Source organism: Sylvia atricapilla, chromosome 13 (genome assembly GCF_009819655.1).
Source record: "Sylvia atricapilla isolate bSylAtr1 chromosome 13, bSylAtr1.pri, whole genome shotgun sequence".
Lineage (NCBI taxonomy): Eukaryota > Metazoa > Chordata > Aves > Passeriformes > Sylviidae > Sylvia > Sylvia atricapilla.
This window is the reverse complement of record NC_089152.1, coordinates 239,028-261,194: the sequence shown is the minus strand read 5'-3', so window position 1 is coordinate 261,194 and position 22,167 is coordinate 239,028. Positions and strand designations below refer to the sequence as shown.

At 57.0% G+C, this 22,167-nt stretch overlaps 3 protein-coding genes across 3 annotated transcripts in view; 1 reads left to right on the top strand and 2 right to left on the bottom strand.

The window, feature by feature from the left end:
• Positions 1 to 1,489: 1,489 nt before the first annotated feature.
• Positions 1,490 to 9,228, bottom strand: PDIA3 (protein disulfide isomerase family A member 3). The gene is made up of 13 exons (XM_066328094.1): positions 8,968 to 9,228; positions 8,796 to 8,874; positions 7,991 to 8,108; positions 7,503 to 7,610; positions 6,501 to 6,630; positions 5,919 to 6,035; positions 5,383 to 5,508; positions 4,762 to 4,944; positions 4,109 to 4,217; positions 3,178 to 3,306; positions 2,681 to 2,760; positions 2,160 to 2,217; positions 1,490 to 1,893 (listed from the first exon to the last, which is right to left on the bottom strand). Exons 1-13 carry the CDS (start codon positions 9,135 to 9,137, stop codon positions 1,774 to 1,776), a joined length of 1,527 nt encoding a protein of 508 aa, XP_066184191.1. The 5' UTR covers positions 9,138 to 9,228; the 3' UTR covers positions 1,490 to 1,773.
• A 2,574-nt stretch (positions 9,229 to 11,802) lies between these two features.
• On the bottom strand, positions 11,803 to 20,719 carry CKMT1A (creatine kinase, mitochondrial 1A). The gene is made up of 9 exons (XM_066328093.1): positions 20,467 to 20,719; positions 15,328 to 15,526; positions 14,911 to 15,006; positions 14,573 to 14,794; positions 14,003 to 14,088; positions 12,988 to 13,111; positions 12,718 to 12,852; positions 12,260 to 12,385; positions 11,803 to 12,053 (listed from the first exon to the last, which is right to left on the bottom strand). Exons 1-9 carry the CDS (start codon positions 20,613 to 20,615, stop codon positions 11,937 to 11,939), a joined length of 1,254 nt encoding a protein of 417 aa, XP_066184190.1. The 5' UTR covers positions 20,616 to 20,719; the 3' UTR covers positions 11,803 to 11,936.
• A 706-nt stretch (positions 20,720 to 21,425) lies between these two features.
• PPIP5K1 (diphosphoinositol pentakisphosphate kinase 1) overlaps positions 21,426 to 22,167 on the top strand; it is a 44,213-nt gene continuing 43,471 nt past the window's right edge. Inside the window, exon 1 of the mRNA XM_066328089.1 lies at positions 21,426 to 21,459. The gene's annotated coding sequence lies outside the window, so the exon portion shown is untranslated. The remainder of the gene's footprint in view (positions 21,460 to 22,167) is intronic.

The window sequence follows — 22,167 nt, the reverse complement described above, 5'->3', positions numbered from 1 at the left end:
AATCTTCCTTAGTTGTGTTTCTCCTCAATTGAAGCTCAGTACCCTCAGTGCAGTTGCAGCACAGTGAGGGACATCTGAGTAGCCACCAGCACAGCCATTCCTCATCTTCACTCCCTCCTGGCAGAAAGCTTCCCCAGGCCTGTGCTAACTCACCCAAGTTAACTCACCCTGCTCTGAGCACCAGCAGTGATGCTCTGGACTGAAGGTGATGAAGAGTTTTATCTGTGTTCAGTGCTCCAGCTCCCATCATGTCAACAGTCACAGACCAGGGAGCAAAGCCAGGATCAGAACCACTTCCCTGGCTCGACGGAGGGCACTACCCTGCCCACCAAGGAAGGAGCATTCCACAGGTAATTGTCAGCTGTCAGTAGAGCTTGTTGTATTCCTTTTCCTTGCAGCACTGCTGGGAGCCCACAGCCAGGTGCAGGGCTCCTGCCAGTTTGTGCAGGGACCACTGGATAGCATCACATGCTCCTCCAAAGGTGCCTTGACACCTGCATGCATTAGGGGACAAAGTACCTGCCACAGCAGCAGAGCACAGAAGGGAGATGTGATTTGAGATACTAATGGAGCTGGGAAAGAAAGTGTTGTACTGCACAGCTGCTGTAGTCAAAGAACTACACATTAAGCCTTGTATGAGCTACTGTACCTGGAGAATTCCAGCAGCAAAACACAAGGTACCCAGGCTTTGAGTTGTGGGGGAGGAATCCAAAGAGAAATCAAGTTCTGGCTCTTGCCATGGTAACTGCTGCCATGCAGCAATACTTGACTGTGCTGACCCTCACTTCAACTTGCATGTAGTCCAGGAACCCAGAACCAAGGCAACAGCCCCTACCTGGTCTGCCCATCTCTTTCCTGCCCTTCTCAAAGGAAAGCAGAACACCCTCAGATGGTCAGTCACAGCCTACACCACATAGTATACTCCTACCCCACCTGAAGAGAGACCCACAGCTACCAGCCTGTTTCTTAGCATGAATAATTAACTGATCTTATCCACCCTCACCACAGCCAAGCACCAGTCTATGACAAACACCTGTGGTCCTGGCCCTGCCTGTGACTGAGTAGAGGCTGTAGGTAGTAACACTCCTCCCCTACATCTGACTACTCCTGCAGCAGCTTCAAAGCTGATTTATTGCTGCTGCTGAGAGGGGCCCTTGCCAGTCTGCTCCAAGTGCCTGCACAGCTGCAATTCAACAGTCACAGTGAACATCACGTACCTTTGAACTTGCTAGGGCAGCACACAGCAAAAGCACTTGTCACCACACTCCCCCCATAAACATCTGTAAATGCGGCACTTGAAGCCAAACACATTGGGACAGCTGTTGCTGCTAAATTCTGGAGGGATTCTGGCAGCTGAGGAAAGAGGAGAATGGGCTAAAGGCTGACCTCAGTGGCTAGGAGGGCTCACTGCAGGGAACAACTTGCAGCAGGAAGCTGCTGCCTATGAAGAGCAGGATCCCATAGTTAGGCTGCCCCAGGACAGGGACACTTGGTTTTAAGGGGGTCATTTTATTGTTTCACTTCTCCAAATGTACAAAAAAAATTAGAAAATAACTGTACCCCCACCCCCTCCCAAACCACAAAACAAACCTGGGAAGCCCCACAACAGTGCAGCTAAGAGACCGCAGGAAAATAAACATTACTAGATACAGCAGCTGGGACCCCTTGGCCCACATGGCCACTGGCTCTCCACAGCCCAGAACTGGCCCCAGTCTGACCAGTGCTTCCCCAATTCACACAGAGCTCCTCCTGACAAGGTGGCAAGTAGGTACTTTACAAATCCTCCTTCACCTTCTTCTTGGATTTCTTGGATTTCTCTTCCTCCTGCAGTACAGGGGTGTTGGTTGCCTCCCGCTTCAGGTAGCTGATGAAGTCACTCACTTCTCTGCCCCCCTGCAGAAAGCAAATGACAGTCAGGCAAGACCTGTACCCACCATGGGCTTTCCCTCTCCTGAAGGGGGGTTCAGGTGCCTGGCAGGAGACCCAGGTGACTGCAAGCAGAGTTCTCCCCAGGGCCTGCAGCACAATGTTCCCATCAGATGTGTTCCCAGGGTAACAGGACACAGTGCCCCCACAACTCTAAAGAAGCTTGAGTGTAATTAGAACACCTGGATGCTCTTCACTTCTGTACTAAACATCAGAACCAGCAAAATACTCACCTCATATTTCTTTGGACTCTGCTTCTTGCCAGCTGGAGCGAAATAGATGGTGGGGAAACTGGAGAGAGAGGAAACGCATGAGCTTCTGAGATGCTCTGATTTCTATCAGACCAGCCCCAACTGATGGGACTCACACCACACCACCCTGGTTTAACATGGCACAGTTTCAGTGGCTATTAGGCACCAGGTGTGGCCTTCAAGAGCCCATCCACATATCTGGCTGGACTCACAGGTTCAAGTTTGCTAGCTGAACTGCTTTTGGAACAGCAAGCCAATATTTGTTTTCACACTGACATCAGAGCCAGGACACCAGAGTCCTGGAAAAGCCAGGCAGATCAGTGTATTTTGTTTTCACTCTTGATTTCTTCACATCAAGCCATTGCCCAGCAGTCACCCAGCTACTGCCTGGCAACCCTCACACCCTTCCCCGTGAGGCACTTTCAGCTCTTCAGTGCTTGGCCCAAGGTCAGACAGAGACAGGCTCATGCACTGACATGTGGTGTCACAGCAGCCATACTTACCCTCGGACTTCATAGGGAGAAGGCACATCATTGGCTGTAGCATCCATTTTGGCAATGATGATATTGGGATCTTTGCTGAGCTGTGGGTAGAAAGAAACCATCAGTAAACAATTCCAAAATCCAGGAACCCAGCAGCCAGCACGATCTGGGACAGTGGCATCAGAGGACAGCGCATAGGGAATGCCACTTCACCAACCCTCACCACACGGGAGACTATCATGCAGAGGGAAAGACCCAAAAAGAAACTTGGGCAGTTGAGGTCAGTCACTGAATCAAGGAATATTCCCGTGCCTTAGCCAAGAACACAAACGAAATATACCAGAGTGGTTGCTACCACAGATCCTGCTGCAAGATATCTGCACCCCATGAAGAGACCAAAATTTGCAGTCCTCAGGAAGGCATAATTATGCCCCATTATCACCGAAGCTAGAAAGAACCTGCAGGATCATTTAGTGCTGCAAAATTCTAGTTCACATTTGCTAGAGTCTCAGACTTACCTTCTCCCCCAATTCTTTGTATTTGGGCTCCAGATTCTTGCAGTGGCCGCACCACGGTGCATAGAACTCTATCAGGACATCTTTGTCTTGTGCATTAACAATTTCATCAAAGTTCTCAGCCACCACCACCTGTAAGGGTTAATCACACCAGTTAGTTCCTCCCAAGTCAGAGATGAGGCAGTGACATGACATGTCCCATACACACCACCCAAGCTTGGGTCTCTCACACCTGCAGAGTGAGCAGCAGAACCAAACACAGCACTCCTCATCTGCACCATGCAGGTAAAAACCTGCAGTAAGTAACCAGAACTACCTCCAAGTGAGGTCTGCATATGGTCTCCTCACAGGAATGCAAAGCCATTTCTTTTTAATCCCAGCAAGCAATCAGCCTAGTAGGACTGGCTGAGCCCATCCTCATCCCTCCAAAAACATTTGTGAATTGCATGACTAGCACTCCTGTTTAATGTTCTCATCAAAAAGCCAGGCCAGGGAATGCTCTTACTCAGGGCAGAGCTGCCTGGGAGGGTGAAAGACAGGAATTATACCAGATCCCAGTGATGAGATAAATGAGATCCCTGAAATAATGCAGTCAAAACCAACAGGAAGACCATGCCATGAAGGAGCAAGCACAAGCCAAGAGGGCAGACTTTTGCATAATCCCTGGAAATCTGGATGCTGCTGTACTCACAAAGCACATAACTACCGTGGCCAAGCAGCAGTTACTATGCTGAGAGAAAAAAACAGAACCCAAACTGCAATCTGCATGTCTCCCTTGCCTGAAAAAGCTGCAGTGGAACAACGGAGTGAGTAATTCCTCTGTCTATCACCACAGAGGCCTCTTGAGCTGCCACCATGTCACACTCCCAGCATGTCACACAGGCACAGGAAGCTGCTGCTGAGCAGTGTCTCTGCAGCCATAAGCAGCACTCACCTTTACAGGGCCATCATTGCTTTCAGGGACAGGCTCTGATTTCAGGTATTTTTTCAAGTTTCCATCAAAGTAATCTTGCAGGAATCTCTCCAGAGCCTTTCCATCACGGCTGAAAGAAAAGTGATGTTACAGCCATCATCACACACACAGGATGAGAGGGGGAAACTTTCAAGGCTTATTTAAGCTCCTTCCACCCACACAACAGATGTCACCTGCATCTCTGACAGCACCAGTCTGGGGCTGGCTTAGTAGACCCCAGAACAAGTGCAACAATGTCCTTAAGAGCTCTGACAAGAGGCTGGATGCACAGCCCATTCAAAGTTTTAGGTCTTCCAGCATCCTTCATGTCTTTTTTTCCTCAAATGAAAGGTACAACTATTTCTTCTGCCCTTTATTGCACCCTAATTCCTAACCAGACATTTCAGTATCTTGAATTAAATTCTTTCCCTTTTTATTACAGGAGGGGCTGCAAGCTTTCCAAAGAGCAGGAAAACACATATGAGCAGGAGCTATTTTGACCTAGCAATTACTTCTTCCAGCTGGAATATCCAGCTTTCCTGTTTTCTCAAAGCTAACAAAGTATCATCTGGTCAGAGACCTCTAGACCAAAGTCCATCAAGCAAGACCCATTACCACCAAGTTCAAGAACTCACGAGAACTCTTCTTGCATGACATATTTATCTCCTTTGGCAGTTCTGATGGCAACGACAGGGGCCTCACCCACACTGCTGTCCAGACCAAACTCAGAAAGCTCGTGGCCAAAGGTTTTCCGACTAGCAACAGCATAAGACAGTTTGTGGCCAGCATCCAAGAACTTCTTTGCAATCATCATAACTCTGAGGGGCAAAATAAAAAAAACACAAAGCATTATTTCTTTGAACATTTCTTCTTCAAAGCATTATTTCTTTGAACATGATGTAACATCCTTCAAGATGACATGCACATCAGACTAGGAATTTAGTGGCACAACGTGGCTCTTCAGAGCCAAGTCCTGTAGAAATGATGCTGAGAAGTTGACCAGTAAGCTTGTGTCTGTGGTGACTGAGGCAAGTGTTGTGTGTTTCCATCCTCCACCTGTGTGACCCCAGGGTCTCAGGCATGAAGGGGAGAATTGCATACCACAGCAGTGAGGCAATCTGTGGGTAAGGTCTAAGTCCATAAGGACTGGGGATCCAAGGGCAATCACACAGGATTTCAGAGCACTGTCACCCAAGCTATGGAACCACAGCAAGGCAGGAACAGTGCCAGGTTGATTTACTCCCCACCACTCCCACCTGTTGCGCCAGTAGTTGGATCCCTTTGCGTTCTTCTCATAGTCAACGTCGTAGTACGCCACCAGCAAGTCCTTGCCCTGGATCAAGTCTTTGTTGTCCTCAGTCATGTGTGGGCAGATGCCAAAGCTGTCAATGAGAGAGGTATTAGTAGAGTCCATGACCCCAGAACAGGCTTGACACAGCACACTTGCTCCCCACTTGTGAGTTAAATGCCAGTGATCAATCAGAGCTCAGGAAGAAACACTTTGCTCATTCCTGTACCAGGTTATTCTGAGTCAAATCTCCATATCCAGCCTCATCAGTAGCTAGAGCTGACCCAGGTAAGCCAAAAGCTCAGGTTCAGTTTTTAAACAGAATCATGGTTCGAACATGCAGAGTGCATGCCAGCAGCCAAGTCAGGATTTCAAGAAGGTGTCCCCAAAGGGAAGCAGTGTCAAGACATGCAGTAAGAAGTGGCAGCAATGAAAAAACAAGCTCTGACAGGGACAAAGCCAACTAAGGCCGTCTGTCACATTTGCTCGTGAGGAATCACTCACATGTTCTCCTGGATGAATTTCTTGATCTTTCCACTGGTGATTTTGTCTTCTGGATACTTGATAGAGCTCTCCTCAAACTTGTTGGTCAGACGTGGAGGACGGAATAAGACTATACCTCTGTGGGGAAGCATGTATTGTGAATGAGTTCAAAGTGTTCCTGGGAATCCAAGGACAGCAGGCAGGTGAGGCAAAAACCCACTCACCAGTGACAATCCCCAGTCACCATTCATAGCTCAAACAAGACTGTCTAGTTTCTTGGTGGTACTAGTGCACTAGATGTACCTGTCAGAGCTTTCTTCATGATTCAGACGGGCCACAGTGAGAAACAAAACTCTCACTACAACAATGAATATGGAAACAAAATGTTTCTGTAGAGATACTTTCGACCCAGAGGCAAACACAATTGCTTCAAAGCCTGTAACCATCTACACCTTTCTATCTCAATTCAAAAGAAACACCACTGTCAGCTGGGGGAGAAACCAGACGTTCAGCTATGTTTAGAAACTGAAACCATTTAACTGGAATCCATGAATTTGTTCCAAATGCCTCAATAACAAGAAATCTTTGTGTTAAGTAACTTACTCTCCATCCTCCCTGTACTTCTGCACCAGCTGCTCCTCGGTGGTGTGCGCAAAGCGGTAGTTATCCCTGAGGCTGTTGGCTGCTTTCATGAACTCCGAATAAGCATCCCCAGATGCATCACCGAAGAAGCCTGCAGCAGAAAGGCACACTGTGACCTCAAACCAACCCAGCTGAAGACCCTCTGCAGCTCTCAGCATTTTTCTCATAATGCACTGGGATCAATCCTGAATCCAGTCCTTCAGTGCATGTTCAGAGTTTTACCTTCAATAGTTTCTCTCCCATTTTCTTCACCTTCTTGCACCCCCTCCTTTCCAACTGCAGAAAGTTACTCAGGAGAAGCCAAACTTGCTCATTCACCCAAGGACAATTACCCCCTGAACACCCAGACGTCTACTGGTGACTGTATAGCAACAGCCACTGGCAATTAATAACAGTAAGTTTAGGGAATCCAAACTTAATTTTGGTTAAACTCATGTGGTTATACCTACAAGATGACACCTGATTTGCACCATGTGTTGTTGCCACATGTAACCACAGGCACACCCAATGCCAATAACCATCCGATGCCACCAGAGCAACAAACACACCTTTCAGCAACCCAAAGCCACCTGTTGTCGGCCAGCCAAGAAAGCAACAACCTTTGGAAAACATATACTGTGGTGCCAGGGAAGCCAACAAAGCCAGATGGCATTGAGAAAGAAAAAATTTTGGAAGGAATACCCAGAAGTCCTCAAACCCAATCTCCCACTTGAAGTGGGACCAGCCTCAGTCCGACTAGGTTGCTCAGAGCTTTGTCCAACTAAGTTGTGAAAATCTTCTAGGCTGAACATTTTAAAATCCCTCTGAATACATATTCTAGGGCTCTATTTTTCTCATTATCAGCAGCAGTCTTGTTCATGTCCATCTGAAATTTCTTTTGCTGCTACCTGTGGTACTGCCTCTGATCTTTCCACATAAACTCCCAGAGCACACTCATTTCACGATGCACTCCCCTCAACTCACCCACGACAGAAGCATCTTTATCACCAATGAACTTCTCAAACTCAGTCACAGAACTGAGAGCCACTGAAGCAGGTCCCGCCTGTTTCTTGAGATGGCTGACAATCCCATCTTGAAAGAACAGTAAAATAATTAAAGAGATCAATACCAAGTTCCACAAGACATTCTTTGAGCTTCCTAAATCAAAAATTGCTTTTGCACAATCTATACACATCTCCCATACAATAAATACGTGAACTGAAGGATTGCTCCTTTCAGTTTTACACAGGAGCTTTCTAGCTTCCTGGGAGCTTGGAGCTAATGTGGAAACCTTCACTTTTAAAGGAGAGCTTTAAGGGAAAATAAACATCCTAGGCTTTGCCAGCACAAAGAGATCTGGAGAGGGTAAGGGGTTGGGGGGTGTATGTGTAGATGGGAACCTTCTCTGCATCCCTGGCTGTCTTCTGCAGCAGCTCAGCAAGCCAGACACTGTCAACCCAACCAGTTCTTACCTGCTGTTCTAGGCCCATCATAGGTCCCTGCCTCTTCTCCATCTCGAAAAATCTTTAATGTGGGATATCCACTGACTCCATACTTGTTACAGGTGTTGGAGTTTGCCGTACAGTCAACCTAAAGCAAAAGAAACCTTGCTACTCAGACTGAGATCCAGCCCTAACACACCCAACCCAGCCAAGGAACTAGAGGGATCTGTCACACACTGCCTGGTGCTGGACAGGGAAAGAGGTAGCACAGGTACAATAAAAGGCCCAGAAAAATATTTGAGAAAATACTGGAAAGACTAAATAGTTTCAAGTTCGACCAGACTACAAACTGAAAAAATACTAGAAAGGATAGTTTATTGCAATCAATGGCAAGGAATTTCTCAGCACCTCATCAGTCCTAAAATTCATGTAACATTTGAAGAAAACAGGTCAAAGTAACCAGGAAGCCATGGTGTTAAGAGTCCATGCCACTTCCCGTAAAAGAAGGATTTGAGATCAGAGGATTTGAGAAAAATCTATGAGTTTTGTGGCAAAAAAGAAAGCTCTTAGTCAGCAAGCTTCAGTGGGTACACGTAGTACGGTGCTTGCTCTCAGCCTCATCACACAGCTCAGAGCAGGCCTGTTTCCCCGGCTGGGGCGAGCCCTCACACACCCTCTGCACACCAGCTGCGCGGCTGCGGCCTTGCAAGGATCGGCTTGCAGACATTTCAAGGCTCCCCAGGTATCACAGAAACGACGTTCGTCAGGCCTACAGAGCAGGAGTCCGGTCGCTGGCAGCCCCCGGATCCGCCCCAACACGAGAGCCTTTGCTCACCTTCACAAGAGGCACGATCCCCTTCAGCCGGGTAGCGGCCGACTCGTACTCCGGCGCCAGCCGCTTGCAGTGTCCGCACCTAGGGGCACGGAAGGGAGTCAGCTCGGCCGAGTACCCCTCTCGACCCGCCCCCGGCCCCGTCCCCAGCCCCCCGCCCCCAGCGGCCCCTCACCAGGGCGCGAAGAACTCCACGAGCACCAGCCCTGGGCGCTCGGCCAGGCCACTCTCGAAATCGGCATCGGTGAGCTCCACCACATCGGAGGCGCGAGCGCCCAGGGTGAGCAGCAGGAACAGCAGCAGCGCGGCAGGCAGGGCCAGCTGCGGGGGCCGGGGTGCGGACATAACGGCAGGAGCAGCGGGGGCAGCGCGTCCAGTGGAGTCGGAGAGCGGCGGGGCCGGGAGCGGCAGCTAAAGGAGCGCCGGGGCCGCAGCCGGAAGTCCCGCCCCCGCATCCGGCTGTGCCGTGTGGCAGCTCCCGATTGGGCCGAACGTCGCATGGCGCAGCCGGCGGGGGCGGGGTCTCCGGGCCGGCCCCGCCCCCTCCTCATGGCCGCCGGTTCTTGGCGCTGCCTGGGCCGCGGCGGGGGCGGTCGGAGCTTTGGGCTGGGCCACGTTCTCGATCCACGGTGCAGTCCCCTCCTACCGAGCTGTGTCGCGCCGACCGCAGCGCCTGCCCTAGCCGCGACCGGGACTAGGGCCCGTGGAGGCTCCCCGGGGCCGCGCGCTGCCGAGTCCGCTGTCGGTCTCGGGGAGCTTTGCTGGCCTGATGGACGTGCATTAACCCCGCCGTGGCCGCCGTGTCTGTATCGCGCAGTGCCGGACCGGCGGTGACACGTTCCCAGCACATGCCGCACGACAGCGCTCGGCTCGCTGCAGTCTCGCTTGGTGGACTCAGCGCGCCCCCGCATTTTCGCCCACCGCCCCTCACGCTCCGGCCCTGGGACAGTCCGGCGTTCCCCTGGCTCCGGAGCCAAACCCGAGAGTGGGTCTGTACCCCGTAATCCCATCCGTCGGCATTTGCACCTTCTGCTGGGGTCTGCGGTCGGAAGGACTCGACTGTGGCACCCGTGCTGGGGTGATCGGCTCTGCCCCCAGGAACAGGCACAGCCTGCTCCCACCTCGCGCCACCGTGTCCCGGTACCGCCAGGGCCTGGGGCTGGCCCCGCACAAAACCCCGATTCTCACCCTTTGCAGTGCGCCGGGCAGCTCAGGTGGGCCCTGGCGGACAATGCATCATTCTCTCTCCCCCGTTTCCGCCTCACCATCCGTTTCTCTTTAGAGCCCAAGTGCTCTTGCCCTCGCCTTGTCATCTGGTCCCTCCCGCTGACCGCTGAGTTTTAGCAACTGTTTTTCCAGTATCCCCACAGCTGATGACTGGGGCCAACCCTTACCAGGCGGTCACCTCCAGCGCGGGGGCAGCCGCCTGGGCTGTTTCTGGCTTTTTTGTCACGAATATTGAGCTGCATCAGCCAGTCGGCCCCAGAGCTCCGGGGAGAACACGTGTGACATCTCTGACTTCATCGTCGCCATTGCGACAAAGAGCCCCAGACCGGGACGACCTCCCGAGAAGCGCTGTGCTACCCTCCACCCTCCATCCGTCGACTCCCCTCGAACCGGCCCCGCCGGCCCGGGGCCCCCTCGCCGCTCGTCCCGGTACTGCGCGGCCCGGGGCCGGCAGGGGGCGCTGCCCACCGCCCGGCAGCGCTGCCGGGGCCGCGCCGTTCCTGTCCGACCGGCGTGCGGTGGGCAGCGCCCCGGGCCGGGCAGGGTCCTACCCCCGGCTGCCTCCGCCCGTGCCGGGTTCCCGTAGTCAACAAATAATGCACAAGCTCGGCACCGCTTGCGGTGGTGGGGCTGGCACTGGCCTCGGATTAGAGCCCAGCGGGAATCAGCCCCGGCGGAGGGAGCAGGCGGGGACCTGGCAGGGTCCCGTGCTGGGGAAGTATCAGATTGTGTCACAACTCGTTTCGGCGGTCTGTGGCACAGAGGTCTCTGAGGCTGCCAGCGTCGGAGGAAGGCTGGGAGCCCTAGCGAATGCGGGAGCGGCGGGGGCTGGAGCCGGGCTCCGGAGCCGTACTGCGAGAGTTGCCGGAGCGAGCCCTGCGGGACCTTATCTGTCTCCTTCTCGCTCGCTTCTGCTGTCCGCAGGACGCAGGAGTGGCTGTTTCCCATTCCAGCCTGGAGATGCTGCTTCTGCTGGTGCTGCAGGACCCCAACCCCGGTGAGGGAGAACGGGCCTCCAGGAGCGCAGTCACCGCGGATAGATGCGTGCTCGAGAGCCGGTTCTGCTCCCTCATCCCTTGCCTGCTCTAGAGCCGTTCCCCTCTACTGCACGGGCGCAGGGAGCGACTCCCAGGACTGATTGGTCCATGTGCTCTGCCCAGCCACCAGTGGTTGGGAGTGGCCAGCCCCAGGCTGCGGGTCACAGCTATGGCTCAGGATGAAGGCTCCCCTTTGGCCCTGCGTCCTTATCCTTGTAGCAGGCCTGCCACAGGCCCACTGTGGGACACTGAGCAAGGAGCACTGAGGGAAGGTGTGGATTGCACAGGCAATGCAATGTTGTTCTTTACTGCAGCCTGTGCTCCAGGACCTGGTCCAGGACAGGGAGGGTTCTCCTGCCTTGGAGATCCTGGTGCAGGCACTGCCCATCCTGGATAGTCTGGCTGCAGCCCATCCATGGTCCTGGGGAGCATGGGACCCACTGCCTCCTGCTCTCTCACTGCCTGGGAGGAGTACCTTCATTTGCCACAGGAGACCTTCCAGAGTATGCTTCTCAGTGTGAGACCTGAGCCATGCAGTGCTTCCTGGCTCTGCTGCACTGCTCCTGGTTCCAGCTGGGAGGTGGACAGGGTGGTTAGGGTGGGGCAGAGGGTGCAGAGCCCGTGTGTGGTGATTGTGAAGCCTTGTGATATGGGGGAAATCCGAGTGGTGCCTCTGCAGGAGGACAAGGTGCTGGGAGGTCAGTGGGGTGGTGAGTACTGGGGTAAGAAGACACCTGAGCCATGGCTACAGCAGCGCATGTTTATGGAGTCTGACCTGACACATTGTGGGTTACAGGATGCAGCGACATGCTGGGCACAGAGATCGCACAAGCTACAGGGGGACCTGGGTCCCACAGCGCTGGCGCTGCCACGGTCCCACTCAGTGCCGGAACTGCTGCAGCGGCGAGGGGATGCGGATATCCTGCCCCTTCTCCAGCCGCCGCTCACAGTCGATCAGGTAGTTCACGCCATCTATCACCAGCTGCACCAGTTCCACCTGCACCAGAAGCACAGACGTGGTGATTGAGGGACTGTCCTGGAGCCACACCGCTTGGCCAGTCCTGCTGCACGCAGGGTAGGCACTGCCACTTCCAGCACCCACATGCTGGCCCCAGCACACGGCTCCGGGGCTGCGTGGGTGCTGTGGGCCAATCATGCAGACATGTTCCAGAACCTTCCTCCCCAGCTCTGTCTGACACCCACCTCTGACTTCCCCAGACGGTCCAGGTTGGAGATGTCAAAGACACCGCCTACGGCTGCAGTGTCCACACCACCTGTCCCACGCTTCTGTAGCCGGAGGTTCTCTAGGATCTTAGGGAAGCGGCTGTCCTAGTGCCCAGAGAAAGTGTCAGTGCTCAGCAGGACCAACAACAAAGGAGTAAAGTCTCTGTAGGCAAATGTTTCCTGGGGTAGCCCCGGGTTACTCACAGGATCTTGTCAGTGGTTCACCAGCCCCACCCGGAGTCCTACCCTGAGCAGACCCAAGCTGATACCTGGGACCCAGGCCTCTCTGGCCAGAAATGCAGGCAGGGGCTGGACCCTATGCCTCCTAGAGGAACATGAGTGTGGTCTGGGGCTGGGTCTCATGTTGTCCTGCACCTTTGTAGCTGAGCTCCCCACAGCCCTAGCCTGGCTCACCACAAAACTGGCCATGGTAATACCTTGCTGAGCAGTGGCAGCTTGATGTGGACACCTGCTCGCAGCCCCGTGCCCAGGTTAGAAGGGCAGGTCAGGATGTAACCCAGCCGCTCATTCCACATGAACTCCCAGCCTCGTTCCTGGATTAGCCGCTCCACCTGAGTTAGAGGCACAAGCAGTTGTTCAGTGCTGGCCAAGGAGCACCCAGCAGAGGGCTAGCACCACAGGAGCCCTGCCTGCCTCTCTTTGCCTGTTTATGCGGCTGGCACAGCAGAAGCTGTTGGACCACTCACCTCCTTTAGGCCCCGGCAGAAACGCTCAAAAACACGCTTCATGTTTCCCCCCTTCTCCATGGAGATGACACGTGTGTGGTCCTCCTCATTGATCCAGATCAAGAAAGTCTTCTGGTGGTTGTGCCTAGGAAAAGGAGAGCGTTTGGCTGTGCTGGCAGCTTGCAGAGACCCTGTGCCCACTCACCTGGTCCCCTTCTGCCCCTGCCACTGTGGTGCCAGTGCTACCCTTGGTTCCAGTGTGCTGACTGCACCAGGGTGGGCAGCCAGGAGATGCTCCTGGAGATGGGCCAGTGCCCATCCACATGTATCATTGGAGCTGTCTCCAGTGCCTTGGGCACAGGCAGGTGCCAGCGTGGTGGTGACCCAGCCTGGACTGGGGATGGGAGCATGGCTCCTGCACCATGCAGGCAGTGGGAGAGGGCTTGTGAGGCATGGAGTGTGCACTGGAGGGCTGGGTTAGGTGCAGCTGGAGCTGAGGACAGTATGTGCTCTGGAGATGTTTCCCGTATAAAGGCACAGTGTCAGCAAGGGTGGCATGGGCAGACACATGTGCTGGCTGTTGCTCTGCAGGAGTGTGAGATGTTGCTGTGAAATATTGCTGGGAGGGAGCAGTAAGATGCGACTGTGGCAGGGTAGGTTTGGTGTGCAGATAGAGTGTGCAGAAGCCAGGAGTGCTGGGGATTCCAGGGAGCAGAAGGCAATTACAGGTTTTTGGCAGCCTTAGAGTACAAGGTGCTGCAGGATGTTGAGAGCAGGAAGGATTAACAGCTGGTACTGGTTCCACAATACTGTGTGTGGTTTGTGTAGGGCACAGTGACTGCTGACAGTGGTGCACAAGGAGCTCCCAGGTGAGGCCACAGAGCCCACGGTGAGCACAACCCAGGGGCACTGGTGGCATGTGCTAGGGTCTGTGGTGTGGCAAACATGGGAAACATGGGTGGCAGGGCTAAGACAGATGGAGCGGTACCGTCCCCCCATCTCTGCCCTGCCGCCCAGTGACAGGGCAGAACCTCACCAGATCCCTCGGGCGTCAGGCCAGTCCCGAGCCATTCCTGCTGCTGTCAGGAGCGGGGACACCGGCTTGTCAAAGAGGAAGTGGTCCTGGAGGGAGGTAGAATTCATGAGCTCACCCAGGCTACATGGCTGGAGCCAGGGCACCCTCACTGGTCCCACCTGCCATGCAGGAGATTCACCGCAGCTTTCCCAGCCAGGTCACCTGTGGGCAGGACCCCTTGCCTTCCTGGCCCAAGAGGCAGAAGGGTGCTGGTGCACAGCCCACCCTGTGCTGGGCTGGTGGGGCACGAGCTGAATGCCACAAGCGTGCCTTCCTCTGGGTATGGGCAGGGAAATGGGGGCAAGAGTCAGAGGTGGCCATGAGCTGCTGGGGCTGAATTCAGAGAGCTCCTAGCTCATGAGGGCTGAGCAGCACTGTGCTGTTGGGCTGCCTCGCTAGGGTGGGGGTCCTGGTTGAAGAAGACAGCAGAGCTGCAAAAGGAGAATGCAACCTCCCAGAGAGGCAGTGCCACGAAGGGGCCTTGCCCTGCATGCACCCGGGGGGCGCTGTTCGGGAGCTGCACTGACTCACATCAATGAGCTGCTGTTGCTCCTTCTCAGTCATCTCACTGAGGCGGTAGTACCGGCCCGCCAGGTCCCCGGTGAGGCCATTCAGTGCATCCACAGTCACTTTCTCCACCTCTCGTCTCTCGGCACGGGTGCAGGCTGGTGGCAGGCTCAGGCCACGGATGCTGCGCCCAGTCCGGACCCGGGAGGAGAGCACATAGCGCTCATCAAACTGGCCAAACTTTATCTGGAACAGACAGGTGCCACAGGGAGATCATGCGGTAGCCCTGCTGCTGGCAGGGCCCTATCCCCAAGGCCCAAGGAAGGACAGCCACGTGCAGCATCACTGTCCAGCTTCTGCACCTTTGAGGCATCCAGGTCTGTGATGTGCTTCATGGTGCGGGGGTTGTATCCATTGTGCCGCTCCTGAATCACGGGGTCAAACAGGTCAGCAAACACCTGGAAGCAAGTGGGACAATGTATGGCAGACCCAGGGCTTCATGAAGCCCCTGCTACAAGCCTGGCAGGGCCACACTGCCAGTGTGGGGGACAGTGTGTCCTGCTGTGCGACAGGGCAAGTGGAACAGGAGACTGCAGGACTCGAGGAACAGCTGCTCTAAAGGAGCCCTGTGTCCTGCAGGAGACGTGGAGACTTTCCAGGGGCCTCTCCAGCTGCTCAGGCTGGGCAAGAGGAGGTGGGCAGTAATGCCTCAGGCTGCTGATTGTACCATTGGCACTGGGACTCTGGCTGCTGCAGGCAAGGCTCTGGCTGCCACTCACCTCATAGGTTTCTTCATCACCAGCTACGATACCCACAGTCTTGATGAAGGGGTGGCCAGGGTTGTCAACACCAGTCTGAATGCACTGGTCCAAGGTCCAGCCATTTGGGGTTGCCTTGTCACAGAGCCTGGCGTAGATGGCTGGTGTCAGGTTGCTAGCCATGCAGTTGTTATGCTTCCGCAGGTCGGGGTACTCAGCACTGTGGGAGGAGACACTGGTGAGTTCTTTGGGGGCAGGGGACCCCAGCACTTGTGCCTGTGCTCCACAGAGACTCTTGGTGCAGGTATGGGCTGGGGTGCTCAGGGTGGAGTCAAATACTCTGCTTATCCATAGCAGCTGGAAGCAAGGAGGCAGTTACAGGCTTTGCAGGGCAAGGGTAGGGAGAGCCCAATCCCAGGGCTGGCACTGAACCAAGCCAAGAGTCCACAGGCATATCCGGGCCAGTCCTTAGGGAGAGGCTCCTTATCAAACACACAACAGGGCCCCAGAGTGGGAGAACCTGCCAGGTAAGCAATGGGGCCACGTGAGCCCATCCTCACATTGAGCTGCCAGGGCAGCTGGGCTGCAGAGTGGGGGGTCTCACTCCCCTTGTCCTCCCTAGGGCTCTCCTGATGCCAGCTCAAATCGAAGGGGGCTGCTCCCTGTCTGCTGATGCAGTAGGTAGGGGAGGCAGGACATGCAGTCTGCAGGGTCCTAGCTTGGTTGACCCCTGGACCTCCAGACCTCTGTGCCCTGGATGCTGTGGGGCAGGAGATTGGCTGACCCTGATCTGCAGCCAGTGGGAACAGCACAGTTCCAGCGCAGTTTATTGTATTAGGGGGATGCTTTCCTCTAATCAGCTTAGTGGGAGCCTGTCTCTTGACCTCATTCCCACTTTAGACAAGCTTTGTACTTGTTCTGTGCTCACAGGGAAATTGGCAGGGCAGGACCCTGCCAGCGCTTGCCTTGGCCAAATCTTTCTTGAGGGTGCCTCCACTCACCTTAGTGGGACAGGACTGGCCCTAGTCAGCCAAGGAGACTACACTGGTAGCTGGAGGGGGTCCTGGATCCCTGAGGACACCCTATTGAGAGAGGCCTGCTTTGAGGGGTGACGTAGCTTGGGGGGATCCATGTGGGAGAAAAGGTGCCTGGGCTAGTGCAGATCTGTCTGTTGGGAGCAACAGTCAGACATCAGCACTAGCAGCAAGTCCTGGCACCCCCCTGTGCTCAGCTCCTGCTCTTGGGCTGAGTGCTCATGCTGGGCATTGGTTTTGGCTGCCAGCACCAATCCTGTGCTGCAATGCAGAGCCCTGTGGCTGCCACTGCCTCCTCCCCTGTGCCTGCAGGCCAAGGAATGTGGCCCTTTGCCCACAGCTTGGCTACTGCTTATGGCTTCCTGTGCTGTGCAGAAACAAAGGAAGGCAGGGCTCCCATTGCATCGTGTGGGGAAGAACTAGCAGCTCCTGCCTGGACCAGCAGAAGGAGGCATTTGCTCCAGACAAGAACTCATCCCAAGGCTGAGGGGGCTGAAGGCTGCTCCCAACCCACACACAGACCTGTGCCCTGATGAGATAATCCAGCTATGAGGCTGATGTGGCACGCATGGGACGCAGCCTGCCCTGGCCTCCTGCACTGCTTCTGCCCCCGTCATCGGCTGGCCACTGTCTCCCCAGGGTGACACTTGTAAAAAGCCTTTGCTGTTCAGAATGGGACATTTGGACAGGTTCCTCCACTGCTTAAGCATGGTCATGCTGCTGGGCATGCCAGAACCATTTGCTGTGCTTTCTGTGTGACAGAGGATGCCCAGAAGTCATAGAGGTTCCTAAGGACAGCCAGCTTACTCCCAGCGGGCAGGAGACTGCTATGGGTTGAAGCATGCTGTCTGCCACAGCTGTCTACGCCTTCCCTGAGGTGTTCAGCATCCAAACCCTGAGACTCCAGGCACTACCTGCAGGTGTTGTGCCTACTGCACGGCTGAATGAGCACCTGGTTGGAGTGCATCCTCCCCTGAACAGCCCCAGACCACAGCGAGCAAATCGGGGCAACCTCTCTTCAGCCTTTCTAGGGCACCTGAATTCAGATGGATGTTGCCAGGACCAGCTGGGTAATGCTGGGGTGAAGGTCCTGAGCACCTGGCACTGTGCTCACCGTGGTGCCACAGAGCTGGTGGGAGAGGCTGTGTCCAAGCAGCCACTGGAGGGCTCTGGCAGTGGCACCGCATTCCTGCCATGTGCTCAGGGTGTCCAGGAGTCCTGTCATAGTATCAAGATGATGCTGCACCTGGGCTGCTTTAACTTCTTGGTTTTGGTCCCCAAGGCTGGTTTTAAAACTATGGCCATATCAGCCAGGACAAACAAAAACAAAACCAAAAAACCACAAACAAACAAAAAAACACCCGAATTTTTTGTTTTGTGCCACAGCACCAAGTGATATCTTAAAAGTCCTTTCCAACCTCAATGATTCCATGGTTCTGTGGTATTGTGGGCTACTGCCCGGCTGCAGAGGCTGGAGGCGTGGATGTCTGCCAGGAGTGCAACTCAGCACTGCCGCCCACACTGTCCTTGCTCACCTCAGCGTGCTGTCCTACCCCTGACCTCGGGGTGCAGCTGCCTGCAGCAGCTGTCCTCTCTGCCCTTGGGCAAGCAGGTGCCTGACCCCAGAGCAGACCTGCTCAGCAGCCAGCAGGGATTATTACCCCATGGTCTACTGACTGGGAAGCTTCTCCAGAAGTGACAGCCACCTGCACCTCCCCACAGCCCTTCACCTCTAATGTGGCAGCCTCCAGGGCCCTTCCTGGCATCACTGGCTTGAGGTGCCCAGGCCACACATGGCCTCTGGAGAGGCATGGGGGTGTGTGGGGTGAACAGCAGACCCTGTATGGTGGCCTGGATCTGGGAGCTGGCAGGCAGCCAAGCATGAAGCTTACTTACCCAGGGAGGAGGGGGTTTAGGTTTTGTCTGTTTTTTAACTTAAAGACTAGAGGGGCTAAATCCTTGGGTGAGTGGGCTACAGAGTGACGGATTGCAGCTCATCCCTAGAGCTCTGTCCAGTTTCCTTTCAAGTGTCAGCACTGTCACAAAACAATTCCCAACTGAACAGAACCCCCAAGGAGGCTAATTTTTCAGTTTTCAGCCACAGCCCTACATTGACTTCATCCCCTCCTGACCTGATGTCTGTGTCTCTGCAGTAGTTCAGAAAGCTGGAAAACACACCCCTCTTGGGAGGTAAATAATCAATAACATCCGGCCTTTGTAATTCTATGAACTCACTCCATTTCTGCCCCTGACTTTCTTTAGCCCAACGCAGCTTGCCAGAGCCCCAGTGCCAGCTCGCTGTGAGCCCTCCACCTGCCCAGGGTTCCCAGCCTGCAATGCAGTACCGCAACACACTGCTCTGACTGTCGGCATTTGGTGCAGGGATGGCAGCAGCTGCCTGTGTTTGGAGCAGCAACGTGCTGCCTTCTTCCCACCGTGCTCCTTCCCTGTGCACAGTCTCTGCTGGCATTGGGATGGGCAGGAAAACTCAGTCTTCATTTTTCTGGCCCACCTCTAGGATGTGCCAAGCCAAGCAGCTGTTGCTAGCATAAGGACTGCTGGTGGCCACCGTGTCCCTCTCCTCTTCTGGCCCTGGCCCCATTTCTACTCTACCTAGCTCTCATGAGATGTAGGTAGCTCTTGCATCCAGTCCTGTCTGGCACCGTGCCCCTCTATGCTCCTCAAGGCTGGCAGCACAAACACTGGGCAGGACCAGCCTCTGCCTCCTCCACCTCACTTGCCATGGCAAGCGATGGTGAGAAGAACCATGGGAATGTGAGGCACTTGGCCCTCCTGGCCTGGGTCCCTGGGGCAGCAAAGAGCTGTTTGGAGGGGAATGGCATGAGAGCTTCTGGTTTAGAGCTTGAACCTTAGCACTGTGCTGGAGCTGTGACACTTATCTGGCTTAAGGGATCAGGCACCGAGTGTGCAAATAGGGCCAGGGCTCTTGCAGAGCCAGCATTACCTCAAAAGCACCCCTAAGCCAGCCAGCCTGTGACCATGTACGTGCCCACTTGGCCCAGCTCAACTCTGTGCCCACCTCCCAGAAGTCCTGATAGCACATCTCATTATCATCCAAAATCTACCCATGGGGCTGCTTGCTCAGCACCCACAGGCCTCTCCAGTTGTCCCTTTAAAAACCCGCCCAGAGGGGGAAGAGCCAGGACCTGCCAGCAAAGCTTTTCTTTTCAATAGAGGAGTCCCTGTCCCAAAGGCAGGCGCGTGGGAAGGCTGGTACAGCCAGATGAGGCCGGGCCAGGGCTGCTCTGACACCAGCTCCCACAGTCAGAGATCCTGGGTGCTCTGCCAGCAGGACAAAATGGACCCTTTGCTCCATCCTGCTCCTACCAGGACATTGGCAAAGTCTCCCTGGCTTTTGTAAGGCCGAGCCTGGGGTATGTCCTCACCGGCACTGGCGGTCCCAGCACTGCTGCCTCCCAAACAACCTCCATCTCTGCCCTCCCGGTCATCTCGGGAAGCCCCCGGGACCACAATCCTACTGTCAAGCATTTGTCCCCTCCCGCTCTCACATGTCCTCGGCTGCAGCGACTTGTCCTGCTACTCAGGGCACAGAGCAGCTGGCAGCTCCGGGGCTCCGTGCCCGGACCGCAGCGCCCAGAGCCAACCCCCGGACACGGGAATGTGCCGGGGCGGCCCCCGCAGCCCTCACGGCCCCTGCCCGCGCAGGTCCCGTGAAGGGGGCCCGCGGCAACCCCGACGAACCCCGGAGAGCCGGGACCTGCATTCTCTGGTCCCCGCGGAACCTTAGCCGGGACGCGGATGTGCCGGTGTCCTTGTGCACGGGGACGGCGGGGCCCGCGGAGCCGGTGACCGGCAGCCCGAGGCGGGGCGGATCCATCCGACACGGCTGAGCCCCTGCGGCCGCTCTGTCCCCCTTGAGGCCCGGGGCCCTGGGGCCGGCGCGGGCTTGGTTCAGGGCCTCCCGGTCCTTCCCGCCATGGACGAGCGGCGTCCATCGCGCCGCCCCCATGAGCTGCTCCGGGACCCGCCGCCCAGGCTCGAGGCGGGGGGCGGCCGCCGCGCCCTCCCCCGGTGCCGGTGTCGCAGGGATCGTCCCCCGCCCGCCGCCCCCCGCCCGTGCGCCCCCTCCGCCCGCGCACATTACCTGGGCGGGTATCGCCGACGCTGACGGTCGCCCGCGCTGACTGAGTCCCGGGCGAGTAGGAAGCCGGCGGCGAGAGAGCCGGCGCCCACCATGGCCAGGAGGCCGGCGGAGCGGCGAGCGGAGAGAGCGCGGGCGAAGGTGCTGGCCATCGCGGAGCGGAGGAGCAAGCGCGCCGGGGCGGGCAGCGGACGTGAGGGGAATGGGAACGGGAATGGGAACGGGAACGGCGGCGGGGCGCACGGGGGGCGGGGAGCCGGCGGGGCACACGGGGGGGCCTGGCGGCACCGCCACCTGCTTGGCTGCCCCGCCCCGCCCCGCCCCACCGAGGCCGCCGCCGCTTTCAGCACCGCTCGCCGGACAGCGCCGGAGGGGCGGCAGCGCCGAGACGGCCCGGCTCCGCACCGGGACCCGCACCTCGGAGCCCCTCGCCGCGCACTGGGGCGGGCGAGCGCGGCCGGGTCAAAGTTCGTCCACCTGAAGCCGGCAGCGACGGCCGCGGCTCATCGACGGGATGTGGCCGGCGATGGGGCGCGGGGTCGGGGACCTGTTCTCGGCGGTCACCGGCCCTCCCACAGTGCTCCGTGCCCGCCACACCGGCGGAACCGCACTGGTGGGCCAGGGAGCGCGCTGCGTTCGCCACCGCAGACCTCCGAGGGACGGGAGCTGCTGGCGCACCGCCGGGCTGCTCTGGCACACGGGAAGCCCACGCCCGGTAGAACCGCGCGCTCAACCGCTACGGCCCCGTGTCCCGCCCGGTGCAGCCGCGCGCTTGCCGTTACAGCGCGGACCCGGCGCGGGGCCCGCGCCCACGTGCGCGCGGCGCGCCTGGCCGCGCAGCATATCCCGCCGCCGCCGCCAGGGGCCGCCACGCCGTGCCCGCTCGCGTCCCGACCGGCCCGCCTCCTCCGTGCCGATTGGCTGCCGGCGACCGTCAGCAGGCGGTGATTGGCCGGCGGCAGCGCGTGCAGCGCAGGGTGCGTTCGGAGGCCGCAGGTGAGCGGAGCGAAATGGCGGCGCCTGGCGTGGCGCCCCCTGCTGCCAGCGGCGGGGGCAGGGGCGGCCGAGGGGCCGGGGACAGGGGCCGGGGCCGGGTCGGGCAGCGAAGCGAAGCGACGCGCAAGGCGGGAAGGGGTAGGGCGGCCGGTCGCGCCGCTGCTGGGCCCTGTTTCTCGGCGGCTGTCGGGGAGCTCTGGGTGGGCGGCAGTGGCGGCGCCACGGCGAGGTGCGGCCCGGTCCCCTGCCGCCCCCGCGGCTCGCCGCCGCCGCTCGCTAGTGCCTGCCGGGCCCGGGGTCTGGTCCCTCACGGCGCAGCGGCGGGCGAGGCTCGTCCAGGCCGCTCGGGGCCGCCGCGCTCGGCCTGTACGTGCCGGCGCGGTGCTGGTGCCTGCCCGCTCTCCGGGCACCGGCGGCCCGCCCTTTGCGCGGCCGCTTGCGGTCGCGCCGCTCTCCCGGGCCGGCCCTGGCCCCTGCCTGTGCCTCTGCCCCGCTTTCCGGGACCGCTGTCTTTCCCGAGCCTGGCGGACCGGCGTTTGTGAAGCCGCCACCGTGTGTGCAGGGTAGAGCGGCAGCGGCCGCCCTGCGATAAACCCTCAGTAACAGCGACCGTGTCGGGGGAATCCCAGTGCTGAGGAGTTTCACGCTTTACAGGTCTCACGACTCTGATCAAATATTTCGTTATCGACAGTGTAAGACACGGACGGG